Raw genomic sequence first — 24,618 nt, 5'->3', positions numbered from 1 at the left:
TTCAAGATATATGATGCAGTCTCTGGTACATGAGATGCAAATGGACCACTGCTTAGCATTTGGAATCTTTGCCAAGTCCGTTAGCTGTAACAACTGTCATTTTAACTGAACTGTGTTGGGTGTTTTCTCCACCCCCTTCTGGGCCATATGTCCATATTTCAGATGTCAACATACAGTGCATTTTGTTACGTTACAGCCTTTTTCTAAAATGGATGAAATTATTTTTTCCCCTCATCAATCTATACACAATACCCCATAATGACAAAGCAAAAACAGGTTTTTAGATATTTTTGCAAATATATAAAAAATGTAAAACAAAAATACATTATTTACATAAGTATTCAGACCCTTTGCTATGAGACTAGAAATTGAGCTCAAGTACATCCTGTTTCCATTGATGATCCTTGAGATGATTCTACAACTTGATTGGAGTCCACCTGTGGTAAATTCAATTGATTGGACATGATTTGGAAAGGCACACACCTGTCTATATAAGGTCCCACAGTTGACAGTGCATGTCAGAGCAAAAACCAAGCCATGAGGTCGAAGGAATCATCCGTAGAGTTCAGAGACAGGATTGTGTCGAGGCACAGATCTGGGGAAGGGTACCAAAAATGTCTGCAGCATTGAAGGTCCCCAACAACACAGTGGCCTCCATCATTCTTAAATGGAAAATGTTTGGAACCACCAAGACTCTTCCTAGAGCTGGCCGCCCGGCCAAACTGAGCAATAGCGGGAGAAGGGCCTTGGTCAGGGAGGTGACCAAGAACCCGATGGTCACTCTGACAGAGCTCCAAGGTTCCTCTATGGAGATGAGAGAACCTTCCAGAAGGACAACCATCTCTGCAGCACTCCACCAAATCAGGCCTTTATGGTAGAGTGGCCAGACGGAAGCCTCTCTTCAGTAAAATACACATGACAGCCTGCTTGGAGTTTCCAAAAGACACCTAAAAGACTCTCAGACCATGAGAAGCAAAATTCTCTGGTCTGATGAAACCAAGATTGAATTATTTGGCCTGAATGCCAAGCGTCACGTCTGTAGGAAACCTGGCAACATCCCTACGGTGAAGCATGGTGGTGGCAGCATCATGCTGTGGGGATGTTTTTCAGCGGCAGGGACTGGGAGAGATCGAGGGAAAGGTCAACGGAGCAAAGTACAGAGAGGTCCTTGATGAAAACCTGCTCAAGAGGGCTCAGGACCTCAGACTGGGGTGAAGGTTCACCTTCCAACAGGACAACGACCCTAAGCACACAGTCAAGACAACGCAGGAGTTGCTTTGGGACAAGTCTCTGAATAACCTTGAGTGGCCCAGCCAGAGCCTGGACTCAAACATCTCTGGAGAGACCTGAAAATAGCTGTGCAGCAGCACTCCCCATCCAACCTGACAGAGCTTGAGAGGATCTGCAGAGAAGAATGGGAGAACCTCCCCAAATACAGGTGTGCCAAGCTTGTAGCGTCATACCCAAGAAGACTCAAGGCTGTAATTGAATACATTTTAGAATAAGGCAGTAACATAACAAAATGTGGAAAAAGTCAAGGGGTCTGAATAGTTTCTGAATGCACTGTATCTACTCATTCAGTGGTTTCCCTAACCCTGTTGCCTTTATTTTAAAAACAAGCCCAGTCCCATATTTGTGCAGCTTGTCATCAGTCACAAACAAGGATGACTAGTTGACGAAACCATGTGGCATCTTTTGGACCGCTGTCCTTGACAACATCCTGTGTATTATGTCTGCAGCCAGACATCCATTTGTCACAAACCAGAAATGCACTACTCAAAAATCCCTGGCACTGTCGCAGATTGTCTCTGGATAGAACCTTCACGGAGATGTGTGTCCTTCAGTTTTATCGAAAACGATTTATGATGAAACATTGAATCTGTCTCCTTCTGAGCAACAATAAAGAACGTTCGTAAATCTCACTGGTAGGAATGTCAATGATGTGGTCCTAAAAAAAAAATGGTGTGTGTTGGAACCCTCTTTACTGACACCTCTGTGTGAGTCTCACTAAATAATTGTTTGTCCTGTCAGAACTCTGTTGTGGAGATCTGGGTGACCTCAGAATGCAGGTCTTGCTGGGCCCTCCTGGATCGAGAACCACAAGGGATCTGGTCCATGCCTAGTCATACGGGCTTATTTTCCGTCCCAGCTATAGTCGGAGCGCAGACGGACACGGGTTCCCGGTTGGCATTCCGACCCCTGTTGAGGGAGTTGCGTTCCATGCGGGTCCGGCAGGGCAGGCAGAAGTCCCGGAAGCACCTCTTGAAGTTCTCATCCAGGAAAGCGTAGAGAACGGGGTTGAGACTACTGTTCATGTAGCCCAGCGCAATGCAGAGGTGCCAGCTGGCTTTCACGTAGGGGTTCCTGTTAATAATAAATAATCATAAATTATGTATAATTCATTTTACGCCCTTTTTCGAAGTAATTTGACCTAATAAAATCAGCAAGATTAATAAAAAAGCAATAAAGCACACAGTAAAATCAACAAGAAAATAAAACTACACAAAACATAAATACTTACCTAGAGTCGATCTCCACCAGGGTCTTGATGATGATGAAGATGTGGATGGGCGTCCAGCAGATGATGAAGGCCGCGACAATCACGAGGACCATGCGGGTGATGCGGCGCATGTTGCGGTCCTTCTCCTTAGAGCCTGAGAGCAGGCGGACGCTGCGCAGACGCAGTATCATCAGACCATAGCAGATGGTGATGACCGTGACAGGGACGACGAAGGCAAAGATGAACACGCAGATCTTAGTGACCGTGTCCCAGTACCAGTCAGGGTCGGGGAACTTCAACGTGCACATAGTCTGACCTAGGAGGAGAGGGGTGAAGGGGCGGAGCAAGGGGTGAAGGGGCAGAGCGAGGGGTGAAGGAGAGAAGGAAAGGAGTCAAACATATTTAGAGAGGAGACTGTAGGAGGTTTATGTTATAGAGATAATTGATATTTTGACCAAAGATATAATATACTGTAAATTTGCAGGAAGAGGTACTTATCCCCTTATTTAATGGGATTAAAAAAAACATAAATTCAACTGAAGAATTCCAAAACATGTTGAGTTTCAAATGACGAAAACTCCAATATGAGTGAGGCTATACAAGAAATCCTTTGAAAGAAGTGTAAAAAACGTGCTAGCTAGTTTAACGCTGCTGTCTCACCACTGTCTGTCATTTTGGTCACCGCCATGACCATGATGGGCACTCCGATGGCAGAGGACAGAACCCAGATCAGAACGTTGATGATCTTACCCTTGGCGGGCGTCCTGAACTCCAGGGCTCTCACTGGGTGACACACAGAAAATTAAGTTAAGAGTGCTGGCCTTTTTTCATTTTTTATGTGGTCGATTATTGGCTCTAAGCACCCTTTCATTTATTTACGCGAGAGGATAGGAGTTGATCAGTCTGCATTCCAAATGGCACCCTATTCCCTATAAAGTGCACTTCTTCTGACCAGAGCTTCCCTAGGCTCTGGTTAAAAGTAGTGCACTATAAAGGGAATAGGGTGCCATGTGGAATGCTTCTCTCCTTTTACCTGGGTGGCACACAGCGATGTAGCGGTCCACAGACATCATGGTCAGGGTGAAGATGCTGGTGAACATGTTATAGTAGTCGATGGCGATGACCACCTTACAGAGGACCTCTCCGAACGCCCAGGTCCCCATCAGGTACTTGGCGCTCTGGAAGGGGAGTGTGCTGGTGGCTAGGGCATCCGCTAGAGCCAGGTTAAAGATGTAGATGTTGGTGGATGTCTTCATCTTGGTGTATCTGTGGACAGAGGCAGAGAAATTAATTAAATAGGTGTTGCTATAAAAGCGTCTGTTGTTTTCTTTGAAAATGATTAAAGATAATTGATCTCTTGCTGTATGTTGAACATGCGTGGAACTGCAAAACATGCTATGCTAATTATTTTTGGAAACAATTCTATTTCTATCTGAATGAGTGATTAAAGATTAAAGCATTAGAGAGCTACAAGTAGCTCCACATAATTTGAACCCGATCGAACATCTCTGGAGAGATAGCTGTGCAGCGATGCTCCACATCCAACCTGACAGAACTTGAGAGGTTCTGCAGAGAACAATGGGAGAAACTCCCCAAATACAGCGTCATACCCAAGAAGACTTGAAGCTGTAATTGCTGCCATAGGTGCTTCAACAAAGTACTGAGTAAAGGGTCTGAATACTTATGTAAATGTAATATTTCCGTTTTTTATTGTTAATACATTTGTTAAACATTCTAAAAACCAGTTTTTTCTTTGTCGTTATGGGGTATTGTGTGTAGATTGATGAGGGGAAAAAAACAGCTTAATCAATTTTAGAATAAGGCTGTAACGTAACAAAATGTGGAAAAAGTCAAGGGGTCTGAATACTTTCCGAATGCGCTGTATATTCTATCTTAACCTTTTTCTTCTTCAAAACAGTATTCTGTTAGTCATAGCCCATTGGTCTGTATGTAAAAGGTTGTAGAGGTACAGACTACACTAGTGTTGACATCGGTGTGCCTAAATGTGCTTGTCAATTAGATTTTTGCACTCTGTTGCACAGCTCTGTGGATAAATTAAGTGCAGATTTTGTACAGTCCATTTAGTTAATGGTCCAGACGTGTGTGTTCACCATAAAAGCTATTGATATACAAAAGCCAAAAGGACAACAAAATCAAAACAAACAACACTCAGAATGAAGTAAACAACATTTACTGGAAAATGGAAATCAGCTCTGGGCGTTGGTCAGTCATTGACAGTGACTGTAAGCTCCATACCTAACTCACTGTTCCCTGTCACCCAGTAATAAATAAATTGTAGCCTGTTGATTTTCATCTCCGATTCTCCCTCCTTAAGGATAGCATGTAGTCTTTGCACTTACAGCTCCTACTGCATAAACACTAACAGACAAATCACTCTGGGGACTGGGGCTATAATGTAAGTCAGCAAAGAGACCTACAGCCAGGACTGTGATGACCATCCCATGTTTAGGCATCCCATTTGCGTATGAGACTGATGGTGGGTTGGGGGTGAGAGGGGGCAGGCCTGTCGAGTGCCTGCAGCTGAGAGCTGCTGGTGATTTCTCTTCTGCTCCTACGGCTCCAATAGGAGTGTTAAACCCTACTGACTCTGCACTTTACCTGCTATTCATTTCGGTCAAAATACATCTCATCAAGAAACACAGACGCACGCAAATGCACACATAGACACACATCTAATTACCAGACAACTGGAGGCTCTAGACCTCGATCTCGATCAGGGGAGGATTGCGATTAATCACAATTGGTTTTGGAGTTGGAATTTGATAAATGTCCTCCTTTCAGTAATGGATTCTCTCTGTAGTTAGGGAACTAATCAAGGTGTAGTATGGTCAGTGGTGGAAAAAGTATTCAATAGTCATCCTTGAGTAAAAGTAAAGATTTCTTAATAGAAAATTACTAAAGTAAAAGTGAAAGTCACCCAGTAAACTACTACTTGAGTAAAATTCTAAAAGTATTTGGTTTTAAATATACTTAAGTATCAAAAGTCAATTTTATTGCAAAAATATACTTAAGTATATGCATGAATTGGACAATTTTCCTGTCCTGCTAAGCATTCAAAATATAACGAGTACTTGTGGGTGTCAGGGGAAATGTATGGAGTAAAAAGTACATTATTTTCTTTAGGAATGTAGTGAAGTAAAAGTAAAAGTTGTCAAAAATATAAATAGTGAAGTAAAGTACAGATACCCCAAAAAACTACTTAAGTAGTACTTCAAAGTATTTTTACTTAAGTAGTTTACACCACTGAGTATGGTAAGACACAGAGCTCTGAGCTCTCAGCTGGGGTGGATTTATATTTTGTTGTGCTCCTCTTGGACACAAAAGTCTCCTCGCTGTCCTTATTCTGCCTAATATCAGGGAGTGATGAACTGAGACGATCAAAATGGCCTATTGCATACATATCATCTCAGTTCCCTGAGACATAATAACATATTTCTATTGATCAGGTGGAGGACAATCTGTTGTATAAGCATGATGGATGGCTGAAAGACCTGCCAATCATGGGAGACCCGCCTCCCTAGGGTGTAAAATCAAATACAAACGCTTCGTAAACAACAGGTGTAGATTAACAGTGAAATGCTTATTTACGGGTCCTTTTCCAACAATGCAGAGTTAAAGATAACAGGTCCTCTTATATGCTTAATTTAGAGTTATTTATGCAACTTTAGTTGTGATTAAGCTATATGTTTAGATTTTTTATACATTCTAAGGCTGCATGATACGACTCCAATGACGATTTGAAAAAAGTTGCATGAAAGGCATGAGCTCTGCTTTGTTTCTTGCGCTGGCTGCACACACTTCATCAGTCTCTCATTCACAATTTGACAAGCACTTGATAATATTCTCACCAGGCCTCAAATTTCCCGGCGGCATTCCCCTTGTGTGGCCGTAATGCCCCCTAAAACAATCCATGCCTTTTGCGGCCAAAGTGGACGTTGTGCCCTTGGGCTGAATAATATTTAGAATTCCCTTCTCCCGGCTGCCAATCGCAGTGCTCCAAAGCACCTCTCACTCTCATGGCTCTCTCAGATATCTCAATTCTTATTAGCCAATGCCCGTCACGTGATCGGGTCCTTCTCACAGGTATCTCAGCTCCGAAGTAGGCTACAAGTGAAGACAGACACATCGGGGACGCAACTGCGCGTGTCCTTCTTATCAAATTCCGAGGCGCATATTGAAGATGTTAGAAGAACTGTCCACATTTACTTTTCGTCAGCCAACAAGATGAGTAGGCCTAACAAACAGCAAATGCACTAGCCTATGTCAATCTACTATCCCCTATAGTACAAAAGTTTACCTATTCTATTGGTCAACTTGTCCTTCTGTGCGAGAAATAAATATTCCATACATACTCTGGGACAGTTGTGGGATGCGATAGATCCCAAATTAATACAACCACTCGCATCAAAAAACCTTTTAAAAGCAATGAGGCTGATGCAACAGATCAGAACTATTAGGCTATTTCTTCACATTATAAGCGCAGCAATATGCACACGGAAGTAGGCTATAAGCGTGAATGTTCCAAAATGCATTTACGGCAAAACACCATTCTCAAAAGTGAACGTAAATGTGATTATGCATGTAATCCATTATTATAAAGGTGCATTTATATGGTGAAAATGATCTTCCCGAAACTTGAAACTCACGCGCCTCCAGTTAGGTTGTAAAGCGGATGAATGTGCTTCATTTTAAGAAGTTATTTGGCCACTTTAGTTGTGATACAAACCTTATCAACATATAGGCCTATGGGAGAGGCTACATGAGGTGTGTGACTATTATTTGAAAAAGTCGAGAAAAAAAAAAGGCTTGAGCTGTTTCTTGCCTTACTGCACACGCTGGGCATCATTCACAAGTGAAAGGCTAATATTGTCACCCATCAGACTATTGTTAATATAATCTTGTCTTTATACTAAATAATATATGTGTGAAATTAGTTTTGATTTAGAATGGACCATTATCACCTGTCTCAAAACAGGGGCAGGGGAAAGAAATACATGTCATCTATGCACTTAAATAGAGAATGGAGGACGCTTTTCCCGTGGTTCATTTTCATGCCAGTATGCTATTCTCCTGTTGTAAAGCGAAGCAATGTGCTTAATATTAGGAAAGTTGAGAAATAAATATAGTAGGCCTAGCCTATAGAAAGGTGATGGGATCCGCCTTCTTTTAATAGAGGCCATCAAAACTCTGTTTTCTCACGCAATTGCATAGCCTATAGAAATGTTGCGCAACATGAGCTCATGGATTCTCATTAAGTCAAGTTAGCATGTTTGGTAGGCTACTAATGGCCATCAGCAGCATCAGAGCTTGGAAAAGGCTAGTTACAATGACAAAACGGTCATTTTGACTGCGGTCATGACTCATGACTGCCGGTGTGGCGGTAATACGGTCACCGTAACAGCCCTAGTCACACGTATTGGGGAGCCAGAGCCAGAGTAAAACTATTGCCTGGAGTTTCCGGTGCTCAGATGTATTCTGAGGCAGAATATAACAGGATACAGACAGTTTTATTGTTCTTGTCTGTTAGAACCCTTTGATTCAGCATAACTCCATCTATGAATCCGTCTGTTAGAACCCTTTGATTCAGCATAACTCCATCTATGAATCCGTCTGTTAGAACCCTTTGATTCAGCATAACTTCATCTATGAATCCGTCTGTTAGAACCCTTTGATTCAGCATAACTTCATCTATGAATCCATCTGTTAGAACCCTTTGATTCAGCATAACTTCATCTATGAATCCGTCTGTTAGAACCCTTTGATTCAGCATAACTTCATCTATGAATCCGTCTGTTAGAACCCTTTGATTCAGCATAACTTCATCTATTAATCCGTCTGTTAGAACCCTTTGATTCAGCATAACTTCATCTATGAATCCGTCTGTTAGAACCCTTTGATTCAGCATAACTTCATCTATGAATCCGTCTGTTAGAACCCTTTGATTCAGCATAACTTCATCTATGAATCCGTCTGTTAGAACCCTTTGATTCAGCATAACTTCATCTATGAAGCCGTCTGTGCCTCCTAGCTCCACTGTCAGCAGGAGAGAATTAGACATTACATATTCATTCTCATATTTTTCGTATTCATAAAACAACAGTGAATCAGAGGCAGTTGTTATACCCCTTGGATGGATTTGCTCTCTGCATATGTAGAATCATCATCGCCAGCCCTGATCTGAGCTGACGTAGTCGGGACTACACTCCTTCTCTACACCCTCCACACACACATGCACATGCACACACACCTCTCCTCCACAACCAAGACCCAAGCTGGGTCCAAGTCCCTTCTTGTCTTTCCTGTTCAAACCATGGCCCACTCCCATCTGCCTTGAGCCAATGTTACAGGAGCCAGGGCTTACACATGATGCACACACACACATAGACACACACTCTTACACACACACACACACACACACACACACACACAGAGAGACAGAGATGCGACGAGAGACGCATGGAGTGGGTGGCCTCTGGGCTCTGTTGGTGTGGGTGGATGTTGATGAAGTGGCTAGAGAAAGGGAGAAGAGGCGGGTGGGTGGTGGGGGAAGATGATGTCATATGCACGGTGTCACACACACAGGAGCTGAGAACACACCAGTGACCAGACACATACTGGCAGGATACAGTGTTCTGTACAGCACTGTACGGTACAGTCGGTTCAGGGAACTTGCTAGGATAGGCTGTCCCTCCCTGCTATTTTTTCGGGGGTGCAGCTGCCAACCTGAAGGATCTTCTCAGCAGGTGACAGCATCAAGGCAGGTTTCACCACAACATGCTATGTTCCATTTCCCACTGAGGATGACAGCTGTGCATTCATTAGTCATAGAAGAGGGGGGAGAAGATGAGCTTTGATATTTGCCCACGTTGCCCACTCTGTTCATGCCATCCGTTTAACTGGTTCTGGACCTGTAGTAGTTAGCTAATGCCACAAGTTCATAGGGGTGGTTTTGTATGTCCATCCTCCTTGTTGGAAGCTTGAAAAAAAAACAGTGGGATATTTGTTCCAACGTCATGTTTAATCATGCTGTTCAAAACGAGAAACATGAACTGTGATAGCATCATAGACCCCTGTCTAATTGGGGATTGTAGCTGTGTAGCTGTCATTGCTGTGTCCCTAGAGCAGCGGTTCACAACCTCCAAATCACCATCAAAACCTCTTGAGGACCACCATTCGCAGAGTCATGACATTTTCAACATGAAATATCTTGGCTGACAAATTTTGAGTACATTTTATCAGTGAATGTAACAGATGAAAGGGCTAATATTATTATTATTATTATTATTATTATTATAAACAATTTGCATTGTGAAAAGTAATATAACATTTCTTATAATACCCAATTTATTATTTTTGGAAGAAAAATCAAAAATTAAAATATACAATAAATAGAGGGTAACCAACATATGGAGGAGGCAGATCCTTGTTAGAATCACTGCTGCAGGCTACATAAGGTTGTGTGTGTGTGTGTGTGTGTGTGTGTATGTGTGTGCGTGTGTGTGTGTGTGCATGTGTGCTTTGTGTTTGTTCGATTCACTGCTGCAGGGAACAGAGGGTCATTTAAAAAATGTCAGTCAGTGGCCTTGGTTCCAGGACAAACAGGATGGAGATGGAATGCTTCCTTCTCCAGACACTTGTGAATATTGATTATTGTCTTATTGATCACAGCTTCATCGGACCACAGGCATAATTTGTAAGTTGGGCACATACACCCAGAGCCATTGATCATAGTCTGTCACCACAAGCTAATTACTCAGTCCAATATTGACCATGTTCGCTGGGCTCCAGTCCACAGTGTATATCTTTCAGCTAGTTTAAAAGGCAGAACAACATGAAAATATATCTTGCTGCTGTAACGGAAGTGGTTTAGTGAACCATGCTTGCTTGATAGCTAACCTTGCCTCAGACATGAAGAGTTGTGTTTGCTTTATGACTTATTACCTAGGCTTTAGCTCAGAGGGCTAACAGAGTTGTGTGGCGCATGGGAGACGCAGACTGGAACCCCAGTTAGTCACACTGCTTGTAGACAGCCTCTGTGAGTACTCACTCTGTTGTGAGGGTGTTTCATTAAGCCAGTTTACTATGAATTGGAGACATTAGCATTTAGACCAGGGGCTTGGTGGGCCAAAATACAATCTGAGTGGTGGCCAAACAAATAGACATTATGTAAGCAAGCATAAAAATCACACTTCAAACATTAATCAAATTGTAGCCATATAACTTCACACCTAACAACACATTCTGATTACCAGTAAAGATGTATTTAAACAATTGAACAGTTGTGGCACAGAAACTGCAACCAAGTTTCTATGTTCATAAGGCTAATAACTTGAATATGTTTCAAATGACTTGAATATGGGAAAGGTGTAACAATTTGTATTTGCAGCAGGAAGTCTGATCTGTCTTCATTTCTCCCCCACTGTTTTCTCTGTACTCTGCGGCAGTGCCCTCTACCCCTCATCGCTTCCCACCGCTTTCCTGACCAAACACACACTACTCATCCCAGAGCTCTCGCTGTGTTCTTCAAGCTGTCGGGCCAGAAGTAGAACACACACACACACACACACACACACACTGCCGAGTAAGAGAGGAGACATGCAGCGAGACACGGTAGCTGGTGTTGACTCACACCCATCCTAAAAAACACCCCACTAAAGCTTCCACTCCACTGTGTACAATATTTCAGGCTGGAATTGATGCTCTTTGTGAGTTTGAGTAAACCCTGCTGTATGTATCCAAAGAAAAGGATTTCAACCTAATCAGAGTTAATGTCAATTTACGGTATATACCGGAGTTTGAAAGTAATCTTACTAAAGCTTATGGGATGATTCTCCCCAGTTTTGGAGAGCGCTTTCCCCCTGAGACAGCTCTATGTATGGATAAACCAAGCACACCACCTAGTACACCAGCTACACGACTCAAAGAAGCAATTTTATCAACTGCACACCCACACATTCATAACATTTAGATGTAGGTCATAGCATAGTACATTGGGTACAATCATCTCTACACTCATACTGCTTCTGTGTGTGTGTGTGTGTCTGTGTGTGTCTGTGTGTGTGTGTGACTTGGATGGCTGGCTGTCAAGCAGAGAGGAGTGCTGCTGACCTGGGCTGTGTTACAGAGGGATGATCCACAGCAGTGGTGGTGTCAGCTCCAGCTCTCAGCTCTCCCCTCAGTCCCCTTAGTCAGTAATCACAGAGGACTTTTCTTCGGCTCTGTTCCTATATCCACTCTAGCATACCACTCAGAATGAAGCAATGTATTGGGCATGCATTATAAGTGATGCTAGTATGGATACTAGAACATAACCTTCATATCTACACCAGGCAGCTCTCACTCTGGAGCAGGCTATACCTGGGTTCAAATAGTATTAGTTTTCTTTCAAATACATTGAGTGTGTGATTTAGCCTGCCTGGAAAGCCAAATTGGATACAGTCAACAGCTCTCTAGAATGGAGGGAGGGGATATACTGTAGATGGCTCGTAAATAGCTTAATTACACACTGTACTGTGTTTTCAAAACGGATATCCAATGCAAATCATGATTCACAGTGAATGAACAATAGCAACTGACTGTGGTGGCTAACACATTCATTTTACTCCACTAGTAATGTTTTCTTTCCTGTGTTCCAGAGAATTAGAACACATAGAACCCAACAACGCCACCGCTTTCTCCACACTCCATCTCTCAATATCTATTTAAATGTTTAAAAATTTTAGTCATTTAGCAGACGCTCTTATCCAGAGCGACTTACAGTTTAGTGAGTGCATACATTTTTCATACTGGCCCCCTGTGGGAATCGAACCCACAATCCTGGCGTTGCAAGTGCCATGCTCTACCAACTGAGCTAAAGGAGGCCTAAATGTGTCAGCTTCCTGCCTCCTGTTTGTCTCCGGGCCTCTAGAGGTCATCTGTGTTCCCCTCTGCCTTAGTTCTTCCTCGTGTGTGTCAGCTTCCTGCCTCCTGTTTGTCTCCGGGCCTCTAGAGGTCATCTGTGTTCCCCTCTGCCTTAGTTCTTCCTCATGTGTCCTAATTAGCTTGATCCAGGTCACCTGTGCCTTGTTTCCCCTTGTGTATTTTAGCTGTGTGTTTTCCCCTTGTTTCTCACTTGGTTATTGCGTCCTGACTATGTGTCTCCTGCTTTGTCCCACCGTATCTGTCCTAGTAAGTTGTTCAAAGTTATCTTTAGTTTGTTTTTCTCCCCTCGTGGAGTTGTTTTGTTTTGCCTCCTGTTTTGGAACATTAAATCTACTTGCCTGGAGTATTGCCTTGGGTGTTTCATTTGGGTCCTACAACATCTCCTCTGTGGCTAAGGGGTAGCCCCCCCAGCTCTCCACATCTGAGACCGGAGTTTCTAGCCCGGCTTGTGACAGAATAACCAAGTCAATCATGGACCCAGAAACACTCAGTTCCCCGGACCTGTTGGCGGTGATCACTCGACATGAGGCTTCTTTCCAGCGCCATGAAGCCGTTCTCAGCCGACAAGAGGAGCTGATGGCTAGTCATTCTCAACTCCTGGCCGAAATGATGAGTTCCCTCCGCCAGCTCTTTGAACGCCTCCCTGGTCCTCTCCCTTCCCCCAGGTCACCCCCCAGTGACGACAGGTCGTCTCGGTTGAAGGAGCCCCGACTACCACCTCCCAAGCCCTTTTCTGGGGATCCAAGCTCTTGCCAGGGTTTCCTCACCCAATGCTCCCTCACCTTCGAGCTCCAACCCTCAAGTTTTCCCACAGACCGTTCCAAGATTGCCTACATCATTACCCTTCTTTCAGACAAGGCGCTCGCCTGGGCTTCTGCGGTGTGGCAGTCCCAGGAGGCCTGTTGTGACTCCCACGCTGCATTTGTAGAAGAGTTCAAGCGGGTGTTCGATCATCCTGTCAGTGGGCGGGAGGCTTCCAAGCGCCTACTGTCTCTCCGTCAGGGGCCCCGAAGCACGGCAGATTTTGCCATTGATTTCCGGACCATAGCAGCAAGGAGCGGATGGAATGATGAAGCGCTGAGGGTCTGCTTTCAGGGAGGGTTATCTGAGCCCCTTCAAGATGAGTTAGCCACCCGAGAACCAGCTGGTGATCTCGAGTCCCTCATAGCCTTGGCCATCCGCCTGGACAATCGTCTAAGAGAGCGGAGAACGGCTCGCCGTCAGGTGTCTCATTCCCAAGTTCCTCTGAGCGGCTCTGTTTCTCCTGTTTGGACTCCGTCATTCAGAGCTTCCCCGGCTCCTGAACTGCTCCAGGATTCCCCGGAGAGCATGCAGTTAGGCCGTTCCAGGCTTTCTCCCAACGAAAGGGAACGTCGCATGAGGGAACGTCGGTGCCTCTACTGCGGGGTTGCCGGCCACTTCCGCTCCACTTGCCCCGAGCTGGGGAACGCCTGTCCCCGCCCAGCTACAGGAGGGCTGTGATGGGGAGAGTTAGAGCGCCTCCTACTAACGCTGTCCTGGCTATTCCAGCCACTCTGTCCTGGGGGGCCACCAGCATCGGGTCCAGGCTATGATCGATTCCGGTGCCGCAGGTGATTTCCTGGATGTAACCTTGGCTAAGGAACTTAAGATCCCTACCCAACTACTTCCTCAACCCCAGGCAGTTACAGCCTTAGATGGCAGACCTCTGGAACCAGGAAAGGTTACCGAGGCGACTCAGTCCCTGCGACTTACCATCTCTCAACACCAGCAGGAGGAGACCTTCTATCTCATTGACTCTCCCGAGTATCCTATTATCCTGGGTCACCCTTGGCTATGCAGACATAATCCCCAGATCGACTGGCCTACGGGCACCATTCTAAGCTGGGGTCCCGCCTGCCAACTCACCTGCATGCTTCAGAGTCCCTCAGCCCCTAGTACCCAGTTTCAAGAGTCTGTTGACGTCTCCCGAGTCCCCAGTGTTTACCATCGGTTCAAGGCAGTGTTCAGCAAGGCCCGGGCTACTTCCTTACCGCCTCATCGCACGTATGACTGTGCCATTGATCTACTCCCTGGGTGCTGCCCTCCTAGAGGTCGGATCTTTTCCTTGTCCTCCCCGAGCACGCAGCTATGGACACCTACATTAAGGAGTCCTTGGCAGCCGGCCTCATCTATGCCTCTACTTCCCCGGCTGGGGCGGGCTTCTTTTTTGTTGAAAAGAAAGACGGGGGTCTTAGGCCTTGTATTGATTACCGGGGACTCAACAAGATCACGGTTCGGAATCGATACCCCCTTCCTCTCATGGCCACTGCTTTTGAGCTGCTTCAAGGGGCTTCCATTTTTACTAAGCTGGATCTCCGCAATGCTTACCATCTCGTGCGGATCCGGCAAGGAGACGAATGGAAGACGGCGTTCAACACGCCCACGGGGCACTATGAATATCGGGTGATGCCGTTCGGGCTCACCAATGCCCCCCGCAGTATTCCAAGCCCTGATTAATAATGTTCTCCGGGATATGCTTAATCTGTTCGTCTTCGTGTACCTGGACGATATCCTCATCTTCTCGAGGTCACTGAAGGAGCATGAGGGGCATGTTAGCAGGGTTCTCCAGAGGCTCCTTGACAATCACCTCTACGTTAAGCCTGAGAAGTGTGAATTTCATGTTTCTCAGACTCAGTTTCTCGGGTTTATTGTCACTCCCGGGCACCTAGAGATGGATCCCAAGAAGGTCAAGGCGGTCCACGATTGGCCCACACCTGCCACGGTCAAGGAGGTTCAACGGTTCATTGGCTTTTCTAACTTCTATCGGAAGTTCATTAAGAATTTCAGCTCGGTGGTAGCCCCCTTGACGACGCTTACCAAGGGAGGAGGGACCAAGATTCACTGGGGTCCGGAAGCAGCAGGGGCCTTCGAGGATCTCAAGCGCCGCTTCACGTCTGCTCCGATTCTGGTGACCCCTGACCCAGAGAGACCTTTCGTGGTGGAGGTGGACGCCTCAGAGGTGGGGGTGGGAGCCGTCCTGTCACAGAGGGGTGCGGATGGGAGATTACACCCTTGTGCCTTCATGTCTCGCCGCCTGTCTGAGGCCGAGCGCAACTACCACGTGGGGGATCTAGAGTTGCTTGCGGTAAAACAGGCATTGGAAGAGTGGCGCCATTGGCTTGAGGGGGCTCAGCACCCTTTCCAGGTTCTCACAGACCACAAAAACCTGGAATATCTCCAACAGGCTAAGCGGATGAACCCTCGGCAAGCACGATGGTCCCTTTTCTTTAATCGATTCCAGTTCCTCCTGACTTACCGACCTGGCACCAAGAACGTCAAGCCGGATGCTCTGTCTCGAGTCTATTCTCCCGAGTTACAAGAGAAGCCCTTGGCATCGATTATTCCGAGGTCTAGGATCGTCGCACCTCTTCAGTGGGAACTAGAAAGAGGGGTACGAGAAGCTCTTGTCCAGGAGCCCGATCCAGGCGGTGGTCCTGCCGGTCGCCTGTACGTTCCTCTCTCTGTTCGGGGCCGCGTCTTGCAGTGGGGTCATGAGTCGCCCTTGACATGCCATCCAGGCAGTGCTCGCACACTGGAGTTCCTCCGACGGCGGTTTTGGTGGCCGTCCATCAAGAAGGACGTGCAGGTCTATGTTGAGGCCTGCCCTGTGTGCAACCAGGGAAAGTCGACACGCCAGCGACCCCAGGGACTGCTCCATCCCTTACCTGTTCCTCGAAGGCCATGGTCACACCTTTCTCTGGACTTTGTTACGGGACTTCCTCTATCCCAGGGCAACACCGTCATCCTAGTGGTGGTAGACCGGTTCTCTAAGGCTGCCCGGTTTATTCCCCTGCCCAAGCTGCCCTCGGCTAAGGAGACTGCTGAGCTCCTCATGAACCATGTCTTCCGGATATTTGGTATTCCCCTGGACGTGGTCTCTGACCGAGGTCCCCAATTCTCGTCCCGGTTTTGGGGGCCTTCTGCAGGCTTGTTGGGGCCACAGCCAGCCTATCGTCGGGGTTCCATCCAGAGTCTAATGGCCAAACGGAACGGATTAATCAGGATCTGGAGACCACCCTGCGGTGTATGGCGGCCAGTAATCCCACGTCTTGGGCCACCTATATCATTTGGGCTGAATATGCCCACAACACCCTCCAGTCCTCAGCCACCGGATTGTCCCCCTTCGAATGCCAGTTCGGTTACAACCCTCCATTGTTTCCAGAGGAGGAGGCGCAAGTTGGTGTTCCCTCGGCCCAGCGCTTTGTCCAACGCTGTAGGCGGACCTGGAAGAAGGCCAGGCGTGCCCTCCTTCGGACCTCCCAGAGATACCAAAGTCAGGCTAATCGCCACCGCCGGACGGCCCCTAGTTTCCGAGCTGGTCAGAGAGTTTGGTTGGCCACTAAGAACCTGCCCCTCCGGGTCGAATCCAGGAAGCTTTCCCAGAGATACATCGGGCCTTTCCGCATTGCTAGAAAGGTTAACCCTGTGTCGTATCGTTTGGTTCTCCCTCGCTCCCTTAGAGTTAACCCCACTTTCCATGTTTCACTCCTTAAACCTGTCTTGTCTTCTCCCTTTGCCCCCCACGCAGACCCCCGCCACCTCCCAGGATCATTGACGGCCAGCCAGCCTACACAGTCCGCCGGATACTGGACTCCCGGAGGGTCCAGAACGCTCTGCAGTATCTGGTGGACTGGGAGGGCTACGGGCCGGAGGAGCGCTCCTGGGTTCCAGCCAGGGACATCCTGGACCCAGGTTTGATCCGAGATTTTCGCACCCTGGGGCCAGGGTGTTCTGGAAGGAACGTCAGGAGTCGTTCCTAGAGGAGGGGGTCCTGTCAGCTTCCTGCCTCCTGTTTGTCTCCGGGCCTCTAGAGGTCATCTGTGTTCCCCCTCTGCCTTAGTTCTTCCTCGTGTGTGTCAGCTTCCTGCCTCCTGTTTGTCTCCGGGCCTCTAGAGGTCATCTGTGTTCCCCTCTGCCTTAGTTCTTCCTCATGTGTCCTAATTAGCTTGATCCAGGTCACCTGTGCCTTGTTTCCCCCTTGTGTATTTTAGCTGTGTGTTTTCCCCTTGTTTCTCACTTGGTTATTGCGTCCTGACTATGTGTCTCCTGCTTTGTCCCACCGTATCTGTCCTAGTAAGTTGTTCAAAGTTATCTTTAGTTTGTTTTTCTCCCCTCGTGGAGTTGTTTTGTTTTGCCTCCTGTTTTGGAACATTAAATCTACTTGCCTGGAGTATTGCCTTGGGTGTTTCATTTGGGTCCTACAACACCTCCTCTGTGGCTAAGGGGTAGCCCCCCCAGCTCTCCACATCTGAGACCGGAGTTTCTAGCCCGGCTTGTGACAAAATGTGTGTTGTTCAGTCCTTGAGCTATTCTTGTCTATTAATAATATGCCATTTAGCAGACGCTTTTATCCAAAGCGACTTACAGTCGTGCGTGCATACATTTTTGTGTATGGGTGGTCCCGGGGATCGAACCCACTACCTTGGCGTTACAAGCGCCGTGCTCTACCAGCTGAGCTACAGAGGACCTGTATTATGTCCTGCTTTATGTTGTGTGTGGACCCCAGGAAGGGTAGCTGCTAATTCAGTAACAGCTAATGGGGATCCTAATAAACTACTAAAATACTAAATCTGTCTGTTTCTCTCTCTCTCTACCGCTTTCTCTCTCTCTCTCTCTCTCTCTCTCTCTCTCTCTCTGTTTCAATTCAATTTCAATTTCAATTTAAGGGCTTTATTGGCATGGGAAACGTGTGTTAACATTGCCAAAGCAAGGGAAGTAGATAGTAAACAAAAGTGAAATAAACAATAAATATTAACAGTAAACATTACACTCAGAAGTTTCAAAAGAATAAAGTCATTTCAAATGTCATATTATGTATATATACAGTGTTGTAACAATGTGCAAATAGTTAAAGTACAAATAGGAAAATAAATAAACATAAATATGGGTTGTATTTACAATGGTGTTTGTTCTTCACTGGTTGCCCTTATCTTGTGGCAACAGGTCACAAATCTTGCAGCTGTGATGGCACACTGTGGTTTTTCACCCAGTAGATAAGGGAGTTTATCAAAATTGGGTTTGTTTTCGAATTCTTTGTGGATCGCTGTAATCTGAGGGAAATATGTGTCTCTAATATGGTCATACATTTGGCAGGAGGTTAGGAAGTGCAGCTCAGTTTCCACCTCATTTTGTGGGCAGTGTGCACATAGCCTGTCTTCTCTTGGTCTGCCTACGGCGGCCTTTCTCAATAGCAAGGCTATGGTCACTGAGTCTGTACATAGTCAAAGCTTTCCTTAAGTTTGGGTCAGTCACAGTGGTCAGGTATTCTGCCACTGTGTACTCTCTGTTTAGGGCCAAATAGCATTCTAGTTTGCTCAGTTTTTTTGTTTGTTCTTTCCAATGTGTCAAGTAATTCTCTTTTTGTTTTCTCATGATTTGGTTGGGTCTAATTGTGTTGTTGTTGTTGTTGTTGTTGTTGTTGTTGTTGTTGTTGTCCTGGGGCTGTGTGGGGTCTGTTTGTGTTTGTGAACAGAGGCCCAGGACAAGCTTACTTAGGGGACTCTTCTCCAAGTTCATCTCTCTGTAGGTGATGGCTTTGTTATGGAAGGTTTGGGAATCGCTTCCTTTTAAGTGCTTATAGAATTTAACGGCTCTTTTCTGGATTTTGATAATTAGCGGGTATTGACCTAATTCTGCTCTGCATGCATTATTTGGTGTTTTACGTTGTACACGGAGGATGTTTTTGCAGAATTCTGCATGCAGAGTCTCAATTTGGTGTTTGTCCCATTTTGTGAATTCTTGGTTGGTGAGCGGACCCCAGACCTCAGAACCATAAAGGGCAATGGGTTCTATAACTGATTCAAGTATTTTTAGCCAGATCCTAATTGGTATGTCAAATTATATGTTCCTTTTGATGGCATAGAAGGCCCTTCTTGCCTTGTCTCTCTTGTTTCTCTCTCTCTCTCTACTGCTTTCTCTCTATCTCTGACTCTCTCCGTTTCTCTCTCTCTCGCACACCCACTCTCTCTCTGTCTGTCTGTCTGTCTGTCTGTCTGTCTGTCTGTCTGTCTGTCTGTCTGTCTGTCTGTCTGTCTGTCTGTCTGTCTGTCTGTCTCTCTGTTTTTTTCTCTCTTCCTCATTCTCTCTCTCCCTTCTCTCTGTTTCTGCCACTGCCTCTCTCTCTCTCTTTTTTTTCTCTCTCTCCTTACATTTTGGGGTAGTTGTAATGGTAATGGCAGGTAATGTGCAAACAAACACTTTAGAAGAAGAAGAAGAATGCAGAATGCAGAAGGCATTAAAGTGGTTGTTGCGAATAAAGGCGCAATGTATTGGGCATGCATTATAAACATGGTGTCCGTTCTCTTAATATATGGCTTTGGGAGAAACCAACTAATGTCCATTGTCATGAAAACCCCTTTCATGATCTGACAGAAGACATCAGAAGAGGCCATTAGATGTATATTTTTCCTGACAACCAGAGAGGAGGGTTCGTACTGATGGTAGCCTACTGGCTCTTACCGTCAAGCTCCACTGAACAACTATACATACAGTTGAAGTCGGAAGATTACATACACCTTAGCCAAATACATTTAAACTCAGTTTTTCACAATTCCTGACATTTAATCCTAGTAAAAATTCCCTGTCTTAGGTCAGTTAGGATCACCACTTAATTTTAAGAATGTGAAATGTCAGAATAATAGTAGAGAGAATGATTTATTTCAGCACATTCCCAGTGGGTCAGAAGTTTACATACACTCAATTAGTATTTGGTAGCATTTCCTTTAAATTGTTTAACTTGGGTCAAACGGTTCGGGTAGCCTTCCACAAGCTTCCCACAATAAGTTGAGTGAATTTTGGCCCATTCCTCCTGACAGAGCTGGTGTAACTGAGTCAGGTTTGTAGGCCTCCTTGCTCGCACACGCTTTTTCAGTTCTGCACACACATTTTCTATAGGTTTGAGGTCAGGGCTTTGTGATGGCCACTCCAATACCTTGACTTTGTTGTCCTTAAGCCATTTTGCCACAACTTTGGAAGTATTCTTGAGGTCATTGTCCATTTGGAAGACCCATTTGCGACCAAGCTTTAACTTCCTGACTGATGTCTTGAGATGTTGCTTCAATATATCCACATAATTTACCTTCCTCATGATGCCATCTATTTTGTGAAGTGCACCAGTACCTCCTGCAGCAAAGCACCCCCACAGCATGATGCTGCCACCCCCGTGCTTCACGGTTGGGATGGTGTTCTTCGGCTTGCAAGCTGTCCCCTTATTCCTCCAAACACAACAATGGTCATTACGGCCAAACAGTTCTATTTTTGTTTCATCAGACCAGAGGACATTTTGCCAAAAAGTACGATCTTTGTCCCCATGTGCAGTTGCAAACCGTAGTCTGGCTGTTCTATGGCGGTTTTGGAGCAGTGGCTTCTTCCTTGCTGAGCGGCCTTTCAGGTTATGTCGATATAGGACTCGTTTTACTGTAGATATAGATACTTTTGTACCTGTTTCCTCCAGCATCTTCACAAGGTCCTTTGCTGTTGTTCTGGGATTGATTTGCACTTTTCGCACCAAAGTACGTTCATCTCTAGGAGACAGAACACGTCTCCTTCCTGAGCGGTATGACGGCTTTGTGGTCCCATGGTGTTTATACTTGCGTACTATTGTTTGTACAGATGAACGTGGTACCTTCAGGCGACAAGCCTGGCAAGCAAAGAGCCTTGAAATACATCCACAGGTACACCTCCAATTGACTCAAATGATGTCGATTAGCCTATCAGAAGCTTCTAAAGCCATGACATCATTTTCTGGAATTTTCCAAGCTGTTTAAAGGCACAGTCAACTTGTGTATGTAAACTTCTGACATTTACATTTACATTTTTAGTCATTTAGCAGACGCTCTTATCCACAGCGACTTACAGTTAGACCCACTGGAATTGTGATACAGTGAATTATAAGTGAAATAATCTGTCTGTAATCACAAAGTAGATGTCCTAACCGACTTGCCAAAACTATAGTTTGTGGAGTGGTTGAAATGTGACAGCGTCTAAGGCACAACCGGAGCCCGTGGACAATCCCCTTACGACAAGGACGTCAAACTCCTCAGTGTCTTGCAGGGTGGAGAGCTGTAACTCCCCCTCGGCTGCTACATACGCCAGCCCGTGCCCATTTATTCTGTCTTTCTGTATTCTGACAGTTGTGATTGGTCCAGAACAGCAGCGGCCGCCCTGGTTCTGATGATAGCTGTCCTTTTCAAGGCCTTCCGGAAGGCCATTGATCCTGGTCCTGCTATGATTTTCAATGTTCAATTGATGATAATAATGCCGGGAGAGCCAGGGCGTAAACTGTAAACGGTGAACCAACTCTTCATGATGTGAAAATATTGTTTTTTATGGTGATGAGTAGAATAAATAAGCCATTTGAATTTCTATGAATTTCTTTGAATTCAATTCCACTTAATTTCATTCAAATTCTATTCAAATTCTGCTTCCTGTTGTGTGTGTCTAATTCAAATTCAATTCAATTTCATGAATTGAATTGGAAATAAAGAGCAATCAGCATTTTAATTCAGAATTGACCCCAATTCTGTAATATAGTGATAGGGAGAGAAGTCATAGGGTGATGTAGGAATTTGAAAGATACATTTTGTAAACAACAAGAGTACAAATTAGATTTTTATCTTAATTTAATCTAGATGAGTATGTCAACCCTGTGTGTTTTATTGCGAAGTTGAGGCTAAATAGGGACGCCAGGTAGCCTAGCGGTTAAGAGCGTTGGGCCAGTAACCGAAAGGTCGGTGTGCCCTTGAGCAAGGCACTTAACCCTAATTGCTCCTGTAAGTCGCTCTGGACTGAAATGTAAATGTAAAATCATGTATGATTACAATACCATATAGCATAAGGTTGAAACATTTCATTTTCAAAACTCATTCTCATAAAATAATTGTAAATAATTATAGTGGTCTGGAAATATTCTACGATCGTGTTGTGGGTTGTCTATAATTATCCATAATTCCCTTAATGTTCTAAATATCAGAAAGAAATAAAAAATCCCAGAATGCATTAGATCAAACACTGAAGTATGGAAGGGAACAATCTAAAATCTCATGGCAAAGAAAAATACTGTTTGACATCTTTGAGTTATAATCAAAGTAATATTTGAAATGCTATGTCTATTCTTTGCATTAATAAGTGGCATAACCTTTTGATAAAATATTTTTCAAATGAATGAGACTTTCATGTTTCACATCTCAGTTGAATTGGTTTTAATTTGTTTTAATCCAATTCTACTTCCTTCAATTCAAATTTTGCTTCCTGTGGGGTGTGGTCAATTCAAACTTAATTCAAATTCATTGTTTGAATTTAATTAAATTCAAAAATTCAATTTGAGTGATGTGGGCATAATTATTTTCCTTAAAGATACACTCAGCATGGTAATGTCAACTTTAACAATAACCCCATCACTGACATCAATACTATTTAAATTAAGGGAGGGTGCAGATTGGGAATAGCCAATAATAATGGCAGTAATTGGAATTTCAATCCTGTTGTTCTTAATTAATGTCTGAAAGCTAGCCCAATTTGAGGAGTATTTTCAGTATAATCCTTTCACTTCAAACCAAATCAAACGAAAGAAAGCGTCATATTTACCAGTTAGAGATGGCGGTAAAAGAGACTCCCTGCTTGACCTGGCCCAGCTCTCTAGCCATATGCTGTGTGTGTGTGTGTTCGCGCGCGTGCACTGTGGAATCGGGCTGAACTGAGGACGACTGCATGTGAAATATGAAAGCGAGTCCGAAGCACGCACACACACTCCACCAGACTCTCTCTTTCCTCTGGTGCTCTAGCGCGAGTACATTTTACATGTAAATCATTTAGCAGACGCTCTTATCCAGAGCGACTTACAGTTAGTGAGTGCATACATTTTCATACTGCATTTGGCAAATCAACGGTATGCTTAGTTAACATTGAGAGGCGCACATGAAATATTGTGCTATAAAAAACTGAATTTCCATACGAAATACACAATTCCTTTATAGCCTCAAACTTTTTTGTTGATATGCATTCACAAGCTTTCTTACAGAAAATAATAGGCATACAATCTCAAAAGTAAGTTGTCACCAATGATAGTAGGCTAAGTAGAATTTTCCACCGGTGGTTCCAGTAGAAAGCCCTTACCTCACCACCCCGTACATCACAAGGATATTCCCGAGCAATCCCACCACGCAGATAACGGAGTAGAGCGCGGTGATGGAGATGGCTACTATAATATTGGAGGCGCTCTGAAACGGGAACTGCTGGGTGTAGTTTCCCCCGTTGGGCACGAACCCCATCTCGTCGTCCGGGTAGGTGACATTAGGCGGAATCACCGAGTACAGCTCGAAATCAGCCGGTTCAACACCGGGGGCAGTGGATGGCTCCATGGCTCTAGTACTGTCGCGCGCGCCTGGGACTGTCGTTGTTCTCTGGTCCTTGGTGCTGAAAACTTCTCCAATCACTACTGCTCGGCTAGGCGGGCACTGCTCGCGCTTTTGTTTCGCCTACTCGGCGTTTTATTGGCTGGAAGGTGTGTACTGATCCTTACACGACAAAGGCCGAGGTGGACAGTTTATAGTTGGTCGGTTGGTCTGTCTCACCAAGGGGTCGATCCTGAAAAACAGGACGATGACAGACTTTACCACCCAAAAAATAAGAATGGAAAAGCAAAAATGATTTCAGTACTGTTTAGATTTCACAGAAAATGATGATTCAAGAAATGTTCCTTTATGTGTCCGGTTGAAAGAGAGGAGTCCTGTTCTCAGGAGGATCGGTCTGTGTAGTGTTGACCGTAGCCGTTAGTGGAAAAGGTGTACACAGTGATTTGTTCTCGCTCTCCAAACGCCTAATGTTCACCCCATCGGGCCCTGCAAGTGGTTTCTTATAACCAAGGTTATAGGTCGAGATCAAAGTTGTGCATAGTTGGCTGATAATTGTTTTAGCCTATTCCGCTGAACTGTAGAGGCCAATTAATATCTACACTTATTGTAGGCTATGGGACGGAACAAATGATAAACATATTGTTCACATACAAGAACATGATGATGCAAGTTTATTTTAATAAATAACCAAATGCAGGACTTCGAATTAAAGGAAATAATACTGGGCCTAGGCCTATTAGTGATAAAATCAGCCTTTGTCTAGATGTGTAGTTTTAGGCTTGGTGCTTGGCAAGCGCATAGAGA

General features: G+C 45.0%; 1 protein-coding gene across 1 annotated transcript; it reads right to left on the bottom strand.

Annotated features, from left to right (window-relative positions):
- Positions 1–1,513: 1,513 nt before the first annotated feature.
- LOC121586535 (delta-type opioid receptor-like) lies at positions 1,514–23,880 on the bottom strand. The gene is made up of 5 exons (XM_041903285.2): positions 23,576–23,880; positions 3,534–3,766; positions 3,161–3,283; positions 2,522–2,816; positions 1,514–2,364 (listed from the first exon to the last, which is right to left on the bottom strand). The coding sequence occupies exons 1-5, from the start codon at positions 23,818–23,820 to the stop codon at positions 2,124–2,126; spliced, it is 1,137 nt and encodes a 378-aa protein (XP_041759219.1). The 5' UTR covers positions 23,821–23,880; the 3' UTR covers positions 1,514–2,123.
- Positions 23,881–24,618: the final 738 nt, after the last annotated feature.

The sequence above is a fragment of the Coregonus clupeaformis genome, chromosome 17 (assembly GCF_020615455.1).
Source record: "Coregonus clupeaformis isolate EN_2021a chromosome 17, ASM2061545v1, whole genome shotgun sequence".
Lineage (NCBI taxonomy): Eukaryota > Metazoa > Chordata > Actinopteri > Salmoniformes > Salmonidae > Coregonus > Coregonus clupeaformis.
This window is presented reverse-complemented; position numbering and strand designations above follow the sequence as displayed.